We start from the raw sequence: 10,666 nt of genomic DNA on the forward strand, positions 1-10,666 counted from the left end.
GATTAAACCGCCGCCAGCTTAATTCGTGGGTCGTGCAAATGCTGGTTCCCGGTCAATGGTCTTACCGAAAACGTAATTCCGCTCGAGGACTACTTCATCATCATGCATTTACGCAGCTTTAACGGTACGTCGACTGCAGTTAGAGTTCATCCAGTACTACTACTACTATAGTACGTACGTTGCACGGACGTGTACGATAACGCAAAGACATCACGAGCCGCATCCCAAGCAAAATTTCACGGAGACGAGACGTACGGCACGTCCTATCGAGGCCATCATCTTTTGTCACATGCCAATCGCGGCCATCGATTAGGGTTAGCCCGTGCGGCATCCGAATCTACATGTGGATGTTCCGTTGCATCACAGTCACATGATTGATGCCTAGTAGTAGTAATTATTTTCTATCCATTTGAATGCTTGCCGAGTCTCTGAAACAATATCCTCTCATTCTTGCAGTCAAAATTTAAAATATCCATCCGATTCCTGCTATGGTCCACACGTACTATAGTACGTGTAAAGCTCGCTCTTGAGCTCCACGCCCTTCTTCGAACAATTCATTTGCATCAACTGTTTATATATTTCTGCTCAAGCACCATGCACACGTATCAGAAGTAAGTGGACGAACGGCGCCAAAGCCCTGCCTCGTTGCATCCGGACTGTTGCTGTAATCCAAAGTGAGGACTGGCCTTGCAACTTTGCCGCCTATGACTATAAACAATTCAACTTCTCTCGATTATGTTGATAAGTTTTGTTATCCACGGTGCTCAATGAAACAACAAATTCTCAAATTAGGTCCAATCAGCCAACTCTAGCTTGGCACGAGTAACTTTCTCGGGCATAAAAATGACTGACTGACTGACTGACGAGGCAAAACGCCAGTGCCACGCCGGAGACACCAACGAAACTCTGTGGAAATGGCATGGCCGCTCTGTTTCAATATGCATTGCATTGCAGGGGAAGCGAGACGGACAAACTACGCCGGCCCATCCCCACCTTTATATGAGCACGTCCTCGCAAGCCCCTTCGCAGCCCGACACTCACGAGCCACGGCGCCACGCAAGGCTTTGGCGCGCGATCATGCAGCCCGCGGTCGGCACGGGCGTGATGGACATAGACCTCGGCGCGGCCCGGGCGGCGCGGGTGCTGGGCCGCGGCGCAATGGGCACGGTGTTCCTGGTCGCCGCCGCCGGCGCCGAGGCCGAGGCCGGGTACGCGCTCAAGGTCTTCGACAAGCGCTCCCACGCGGCGGCGCCGCCCGGGCGCGCGGAGGACGCCGCGCGGCGCGCGCGCTGGGAGGTGTCCGTGCTGTCCTGGCTCGCGCACCCGCACCTGCCGTCGCTGCTGGGCCGCGCCGAGACGCCCGACCTGCTCGCCTGGGCCATGCCCTACTGCGCCGGGGGCGACCTCAACGAGCTCCGCCGCGCGCAGCCCGACCGCGTCTTCTCCCCCGCCGCCGTCAGGTTCTACGCCGCCGAGCTCGTCTCCGCGCTCGCCGACCTCCACGCCGCCGGGATCGCATACCGCGACCTCAAGCCCGAGAACGTGCTCCTCCGCGCCGACGGCCACGTCACCCTCACCGACTTTGACCTCTCCCGGCTGCTCCCGCCCAAGTCCCCTTCCGCCTCCACGTGCACCTCCGCCTCGTCGCCGTGCTCGTCGGCTACGCCGTCGCCGACGGCGCCGAAGCCCCAGGGGCGACACTACCGCCACCTGCGCCGAATCTTCGCGAGAAGCGAGTCCTCGGTGGCGGCGTCGTCCGGGCAGGAACCCCACAACCTGGCATGGTACCTTAACAGAAGCGACGGCGGCGACGACAAGCTCAAGAAGGCCAAGTCCGCCAGGGCGTCGACGCCGTTGAGCCGCGGCAAGAACCACGCGAGCTTCCGCTCGGCCGCGAGCGGCGGCGTCGCGTGCGAGAGGTCCTTCTCGTTCGTGGGCACGGAGGAGTACGTGGCGCCGGAGGTGGTGAGGGGCGACGGCCACGAGTTCTCCGTCGACTGGTGGGCGCTCGGGGTGCTCGTGTACGAGATGGCGTTCGGGAGGACGCCGTTCCGCGGCCGGAACCGGAAGGAGACGTTCCGGAACGTGCTGCTCCGGGAGCCCGAGTTCTCGGCCGACGTCGGGCGGCGGTGGCCGGACCTCACCGACCTCATCGCGCGCCTGCTGGATAAGGACCCCGCGAGAAGGCTGGGCTTTTCCGGTGGCGCCGACGAGGTCAGGGCGCACCCGTTCTTCGCCGGGGTGGCGTGGGACTTGCTAGGGGAGGTGTCCCGGCCGCCGTACATCCCACCGCCGGCCGATGACATTGTGGCGTGCGAGGGATTCGGCGTGGTAGATTACTTCCAGAAGCTTCACCAGCCTCCACCGCAGCCGGACGGATCGCCAGAGTCCTTGCCAGAGTTCTGACGTTCGTTCGTTATTTTCACCTGCCATGTCAGTTTTTACCGTTTTGCACCTTAGAGAATCACTATATCTTGTGACTAGGGTTTACTTGTATTGTGCTGGTCGTATGTGTAAATATACGACACTAAGAGCAACTACCAACGGGTGACCCAAACGGACGCGGATTTTGTCCGCATTTTGTCCGTTTGGATCGGCCAAGCGGATATGCATGTCCGCTTTTTCGTTTGGGTAAGCCGGTGCGCCCAACGGGAGGCAAACCCATTTGGTGCATGTCCGTTCCAGCATTTCATCGAACACGTAGCAGGCAGGCAGCTCGCAGCGAGGCAGGGCGAGCGCGGCGCGGCAGGACGAGCATGGCGGGCTGCAGCAGCACTGGCCGGGCGCGGGCGAGAGGCGAGGCCAGCGGCTGCAGCAGCACCAGCCGGGCGCACGGTGGAGCACGCCGACACCGCAGAAGGCCGAGCGCCGTGCAGCAGCCCCGGCCGCGGGCGCGAAGCCGGACGGGCGCTGGCGCCAGAGCGAGGCTAGGCCACCGGCTGCAGCACCGCCGGTCGGGGAAGCGGTGGAACACGTCAACACCGCGCAAGGACGAGCGCCGTGCAGCATCCCCGGCCACGGCGCATAGCCGGACGGGTGCTGGCGCGAGCACGAGGGTGAGGCCGGGCATGGGCGCGAGCGCGAGGCCGAGCGGCGTGTAGCAGCCCCGGGCACGGTCGCGAGCGCGAGGCCGGGTTGCAGTAGCTTGATGGTGTCGGTCAACACCAATCCATCAGCCAACGAACAAGAAGAAAACGATAGTACGACAACGCGCTAGCTAGCTAACTCGCCGGTGTACCATGGCTTCTTGGCCTCGACGACATCGACGCTGGATGAGGAGCTCCCTGCTCCTTGCTCATGGAAGGCAGGCGCGGCCGACTACTGCTGCTCCTTCCCTGGCGGCGTCGCCGCGGCGTCGGATCCCACCGGAGGGAGAGCTGCTGCACCGGCGGTGTGCCCAGCTACATCGAAACCGCGGCGTGCTCTGTGCCGGCGCCGTCGTGGGTGGCGACAAAGAGGAAAGGAGGAGAGAGAAAGGGGTGGGATGGATGGTGAACTCTTTTGTTGGATGATAGATGGGCCAGCATGCATGTGCAGCGGACATAGCCGGATGAAGAAGCCACCAAAAGCGCCCGCTTTGTGTCAGCTTCGGACCCATTTCAGTCTCAAATTTGGGATGGAAATGGGTCCGCGCGGACACAAAGGGGACGCAAAATAGAAATGGGTCTTTGCGTTGGGCCGTCGTTTTTGTCCGCGCGGATTCAAACGGACGTGTGCGGACGAAATGGGTCGCCCCATTGGAGTTGCTCTAAGATTATGCCAGAGTAAGTTTTGCTTCGCCAAAAAAAAAGACAAACTCTCCTGTTTCAGAAAAAATCGATAATATTTTAGAGCACAAAAAAATTTCTTCTTTTTTAATATTTTTTTGTTCTTGGCGAGAAGGTCGAAAGCCAAATGTAGATAACTAGCCCTTACAAGATTTTTCTTACACGCAAGTGGTTGAAATTTTTGCACCGTCTTCCCTCTGCATACATCGACGACACACTCTGGGCAAAATAGTTGTCCCCTCTATGCCTCCGTTTTAAGTGGAGCAATCTTGTTGAAACCCAGAAGTAAGGGAAGTCGTCGATGTACACACCAGAAGAAGTCAATCATGATCTGGCATATCACGCACCCTCCCGGAGAAGTTGAGGCCGAGAAGAGCTAGAAAATAATCCAACTCTTGCCAGGTAGAGCAGGGGGATACGAACCTTGCAAGTTCCCCGAGGGAGCCTCATCTGTCTGAGCTTCATCGGACAAGTATGCAGATCAAAATCCTATGACTTCTATGTCAAAATTTATTTAGCGAAATCTAGGTGTATATCAAGCTATAGACATGCAACCCAAATTAGTGGCATGATTATAATTTTCTATGCATTCATTTTAATGTGATTTTAGTTTTTATCTCCTACTTTGTCATTTCCTTAGTAAATGACTCATTTAACAAATTTTCATTTAGATTAACCCATTTTGCGAGTGTTTTACCAATTTCTACTCCCACTAACCGTAGTTTTGTTCGCTTTTACCTCATTTAGCAATCTATTATGGTCCTGTTAGTCAGGTACACATGGCATGCTACGTCACAATTTTCCGCCCGTCATTTTTCCTGTGCCCGACCTGGTCGAATGGCTTAGGTAGACACGTTTTTTTTACTGTTGTCATGTGTACTTTTTTTGCTGGAAAACTTACGATCTATTCAGCATTAATGGGGTAAAAACTGACAACACTTTGGCTAAATGGGGTAATTTAGGCCCTGTTTGGTTCATGAGTCCCAACTGATAAGTCCTAAGTCCCTAAAAAGTCCCTACCTGTTTGGTTTCTGGGACTTATAAGTCCCTATAAGACCATATTACAACTATAAGTCCCTATAAGTCCCTCCTGTTTGGTTTAGATGAGACTTATAGGAATTTTTTAAGGCCCTGTTTGGTTCAAAAGTCCTAGAACTTTTTTTACTCCCAACTTATAAGTCCCAAGTCCCTAAAAAGTCCCTACCTGTTTGGTTTCTGGGACTTAATATGGACTAAAAGACCATATTATAACTATAAGTCCCTATAAGTCCCTCCTTGAGAGTCTTATTTCATAAGTCCCAAATGCCCACTTTAAGTCCTTATAAGTCCCTCCTGTTTGGTTTAGATGGGACTTATAGGGACTTTTTGAAGTCCCTAAATCAATAAGTCTCTGGAAACAAACACCCTCTAAGTCCCTAAACCAATAAGTCTCTGGAAACAAACACCCTCTCAGTTGAAACTCAGTTAAATGGGGTAATTCGAGTAAAAGTATATTGAAACTCTTCAGGGAGTACTACGAGCCTGGTATTCCACATCGCTGGATCAAGAATTAACCGAGTCAGGTACAAATGCTTGACCATGTACGTATGGCAATTCATATCGCTGGCCTGATCTGCACATTTGGGTTAAAAGCCTGCTTGCAGCCGGTCGTTGAACTCCACATGTCACACATCTCCATAACTCGCTTCCAATTACTTCAATCCAGTTACTTGTTCAGTCAAAAAAAAAAAGTTCATGCCATGGACATCCATATGCGTCAGGACTCTACGGTCTATAGCTTCAAGTCTTCCAGTTTCACATCTGCAGACTGCAGTCCATTCGTTAGATCCATTTGCATTAATTGGTAGTATCACTGTATCAGGACGACTGGCAATCTGGCATAGCACCCCATTATTTGGGAGAGTTTATTCTTCAACAGTTCCAAAGGCTGACAAGTGTGCCCGTCCGATACATTTGGAATGCTTGTTGGAGGCACTTGGCGCTACTGTTTCCAACTGATCTCTTCCTCTTGCGCTTGCAGTTGCAGGCAGGTCACTAATAACGAGGGCACTGTTTACTAATTCCGTAACGTTGGCGCTTAGCGACCGACGGGTGACCGGTAATTAAACAAAGAAGTTCAGAACAATGTGAGCGCACTCTGACAGTGGCAGCCGGCTACGTACCTCGCTAGCGGCATTAGCCACGCAGTTAACTAGCTATGGGCGATCTAATCGGAGACACTGGGTGGGACATACACTAATTAAACAGCGCCGGTCACTTTTAGCCGCGTAATTTAAAGTGCGATCGGGAGGCTTTGATGGGGAATGTTCGAGCGTTAGGGGACACTGCTGGAGCTTTATAACTTTTGTGTGCACAAATTTTGGGGTGGATATACACGGGCCACCGTGCAGGAGTTGGCTTAAGCGACCTTTTCTTTGGGCTAAGCAACCGGCTCAAGACTTTGCTACAAGTGAAGCAAAAGCGACGATGTTTTTCAGTATCAATGTGCATGTTTGCTATTGTATATTGCTTCTGGTTGATTATTGCCCAGTGCCTAGTTTATGTTGTCACGCTTATACAACTTAGACAACATTTTCAACGTGGCTTTGCTCATTGCAGGGAAGATTAAGAAAGCACGACTTTTCCCCGTGAAGGGCTCATCCGGTTTACATGTTTTTCAAATCAAAGCAATGAAAAAGATCAAGGTTTGAGATGCCTCATCCATTCAAATCTTAGGATTTTTTAATGAGGTGCCACCTAATGATAAGAATCATTAGAAATTAGTCCAGTATGGACACAATCCTAAGGAATATAATACTTCCATTCTTATGAAACGAATACCATACATAGAAAAAGAATCCCCATGGTTATAATCCCATAGTAACCCTTCAAAAATTATGTAAACCAAATGAGCCTTAAGTTTTATGTGACCTAATTTCTCATGGGGAAATCTTCCGGTAGGTATATGGTTTTAGGGCGAGATCCCTCTTCATACATCCAATTGGATGGAGGGAAGATGAGCGTGGTGAGGAGGACGAAGAGGGGAGGAGAGAGGGGGGGGGGGGGTCGAAGTGGGGTGAGGAACGATGTATGGCCAGGAGGGTTGATTTGATGACTTCTCCGGCAAGGCAATGACAATGCCGAGCCCAACGATCCTAAGACAACGGTGAAGGGGTCTTGACGGCGTTGACGAAAATGATGACCATCCTCTAAGCACAATGTTGGTACGGGTAATGAGAGTTCGGTTGGTGGAAGGTCTTTTTTATGGCATGGCACAAAAATTCTAAGGCACGACCCCAATTTATTTCAAAAGAAAAAGGGCCGCCATATAGGTGACAAAGGAGATTTCACACGAAAAGAAACGGGAATAAAACTGTGCCAGATATATAACAAAAGGTATAAGAAAATGAGTCTGTTTTTTCTAAACTTGGGTGCACCATACCCCCTATCTTTATATTCATCACTCCATTAAGATCCGTGCTAGCCAACTAAAATTACTATGTGGAAGTTTCTCTTTTATGTTTCTCTCAAATGAAACAACATATGGACTTCAACCTTTGCAAATCAACAAAACATTAGAACAAGAACATGGAAAAAAAACTTTCAGACTAGCTCAAGGGAAGCAGACCGAAAGAGCCTTGGTTGAAGGCTCAGATTCAGAGCACGAGTTTCAAAGGCGACAACCATGCATACACTAGGGTGAGTGGAATGAGAAAAAAGGTTGGAAGCCTAGAAGTTGGAGTAACTGATCCATGCCAAAGGTCTAAGCATGATGTGGGAGCCACATTTCATGATTTTGACACCTGTAGCCTGATGGATCGACATAAGGCTGACCAATATATCTTTCCAAACAACATGATCAGACCATGGTGGCACCTTGATTTGACTTTGTTGTCTTCGCTGACTGTGGAGGACGGATCAAGAGCAGGAGTGGAGGAAAGGGACGATGGAAAGGAGAAGAGATGGTGAGCAGGTGAGGGGAGGGGACGGCAAAATGGCCGATGAGAGGAGATATTAAAAGGTATTCGAGAAGAAGGATCAAATGAAAGGAGGGAGGGGGGGGGGGGGGGGCGCTACGAGTGCCATCAACCCCCTCTTTTCTGGGGAGTGTATAGTGATTGAAGACTAGAATTTGAAAGTTTCAGTCACTCTTCACCATTAAAGTGCAATTGCACAAATAAGAAGTACAATTGCACCAAGAACACTACAACTAAAAAAGGGCAACGACACAACAGATGTAGACAAAAATACAAAAAAGGTAAACGTATGATTGCACACAAAGTTATAATTGTACGAGTAAGTGTGATTGAAAAAAAGCAATTGCAATAAAAATGATTGAATTTCATAGAAGTGATTGAAATGTTTTCCGGCTGTTGTCTTTGGTGGTGGTTTGCGTGCTGCTGTTGAGTGGGGTTGATTACTTTGGTGGGGCCTTTGTTTTTTTCTTTTTTTTTCAGGCTATGTACATCCTGAATGTCTTTGTGACATTTTGTTGGTGCAGAGCCTGGGTGTAATTAATATCTCCGTGATATTAATATACTCCGCTTGTCGAAAAAGAAGTGAATGAAATCACACCAATACATAAAACAGTGACTAAAACTACTAAAATTTTGACGCAAATCCAAAACTAAAAACATTTTAAAAAATGGCTGAAATTTCATTGAAGTGACTGAACACCATTACATAAAAAGTGGTTAAAAGAACGAGAAAATTAGACACATGCGGCGGCTAGGTAGCAAGCATGGCCAGAGACAACGGTACGTACAAGCCATTTTGTTGGTGCAGAGCCTGGGTGTAATTAATATCTCCGTGATATTAATATACTCCGCTTGTCGAAAAAGAAGTGAATGAAATCACACCAATACATAAAACAGTGACTAAAACTACTAAAATTTTGACGCAAATCCAAAACTAAAAACATTTTAAAAAATGGCTGAAATTTCATTGAAGTGACTGAACACCATTACATAAAAAGTGGTTAAAAGAACGAGAAAATTAGACACATGCGGCGGCTAGGTAGCAAGCATGGCCAGAGACAACGGTACGTACAAGCCATTTTGTTGGTGCAGAGCCTGGGTGTAATTAATATCTCCGTGATATTAATATACTCCGCTTGTCGAAAAAGAAGTGAATGAAATCACACCAATACATAAAACAGTGACTAAAACTACTAAAATTTTGACGCAAATCCAAAACTAAAAACATTTTAAAAAATGGCTGAAATTTCATTGAAGTGACTGAACACCATTACATAAAAAGTGGTTAAAAGAACGAGAAAATTAGACACATGCGGCGGCTAGGTAGCAAGCATGGCCAGAGACAACGGTACGTACAAGCCACTAGGGAGCACCACCTATCATGCACGCACGTCGCGAGGTAGAGAGATGGCCACGGCCGGGCGCGCAAAACCTACTTTTCCCTCCCGGTCCGGCAAGGCAAAAATGCCGGAGTGGAAGGTGTGGCCAACGTTTGATGGATGAACACGACCACATGCATGCAATGCATTGATAGTTGGTCAACGGCGACAGGGAAAGATGCATGGGATCCATCGCCCTAACTCGCAACGGCCCTGAGCCCGAGTGAATGCGTACATATGTTCGACCAGACCAGGCATCGGTCGTTATCGTCCCAATAGTAACAGTAATAGTGTGCACGATGAGTTGTTTCATCTCGTCGTGGATCCATCCATGGGTCAAGTGCTGCATGCATGCTTTAGTTGTTTGGCATGCACTTATTTGACTAGACTTGACCAAGGCTCGGCCGCATGCCCTTCTTCCGTTCTTCGGGAAAGGAAATCGCATCAGCTAGCTAGGCATCAGCATGTAGGACATGAGGAGTACGATGCATGCTAGCTGCTTTACCTAGCCGGTGCATGCCACACGTGTGCTCAGCACTTGTCACATTGGAAGTACGTGTAGGCCGCCCCGCCCCACCTAGCGACTCGAGTTTTTGTCTCCGATGATCGATCGCTTGGCTTGCAGCGCGGCCCGTATGGTTGCATTGCATGGGAGCTTGCAGGTAGCTTACGGTACACTCAAGGAGGGAACGAGGGATCATATCATGAGTAGTTTTGACGGGAATAGCAGGAGCTCTGCTTTTGCATTATAATAGAAGAGAGTAAAAAAATTTCAGACATTACAACATCCTTCTGGGACAGGCCCCGGATAGGATAGGGACTGCCCAAGAACACTTGGTGTTTCTCCCAGGGCAGGCTTTACGTAATAACCTGACCCTGCCCAGTGGCCTCTTTGTATAATTTTACATTATCTCTGATTAAATCAGCCAACATGAACACAGTCAATTCCTTCTGCTGAAAGATCCTCCTGTTGCGCTCTTTCCATAGGTGCCAGGCGATGTAGGCCGCCAACGTGATATCCTCCTGCACCGTGTTCGTCGGCCCGCGCCCGGAGCATAGCTCTCTCCACCAATCTGTAATCGAGCTAGCCGAAGACGCAATACGCCACATCCTGCTGTTTGATCCCTGGAAGTGGAACCATATCTCCTTTGCGAAAGAGCACCCCAGCGTCAAATGCATTGCAGATTCAGGCTCTTGATCACACAACTTGCACTGATCATTATGCGGCCAATTCCGCGCTAGCAGTCGATCCGCCGTCCAATTCCTGTTCTGCAGGAGTAACCAAAGGTAGAATTTGATCTTTCCCTCCATCTTGCACCTCCATATTCTCTCAAGATCCGGCCGCTCGATCCTGGTCGCAAACTGAATGCCATACGCAGAGCACGCAGAGTAGGAGCCGTTAGCCGTGAGTGACCACCTGATCACATCCTTTGCTTCCGACAGGCTCACCAGCTGATCATATCATGAGTAGTAGCATATGCATGCTGTGCTACAGACGAATGTGTGAGTCGGAGATGTGCTTGTATACCCTGCTACAGATGAGTGCGCGCAAAGCAGCGTGCAG

At 49.9% G+C, this 10,666-nt stretch overlaps 1 protein-coding gene across 1 annotated transcript; it reads left to right on the forward strand.

Annotated features, from left to right (window-relative positions):
• The first annotated feature begins 951 nt into the window (after window positions 1-951).
• LOC123121912 (serine/threonine-protein kinase UCN-like) lies at window positions 952-3,789 on the forward strand. Its single transcript, XM_044542004.1, has one exon. It carries the CDS (start codon window positions 1,000-1,002, stop codon window positions 2,404-2,406), a length of 1,407 nt encoding a protein of 468 aa, XP_044397939.1. The 5' UTR covers window positions 952-999; the 3' UTR covers window positions 2,407-3,789.
• The last annotated feature ends 6,877 nt before the right edge of the window (window positions 3,790-10,666 follow it).

Source organism: Triticum aestivum, chromosome 5D (genome assembly GCF_018294505.1).
Source record: "Triticum aestivum cultivar Chinese Spring chromosome 5D, IWGSC CS RefSeq v2.1, whole genome shotgun sequence".
NCBI classification, from domain to species: domain Eukaryota; kingdom Viridiplantae; phylum Streptophyta; class Magnoliopsida; order Poales; family Poaceae; genus Triticum; species Triticum aestivum.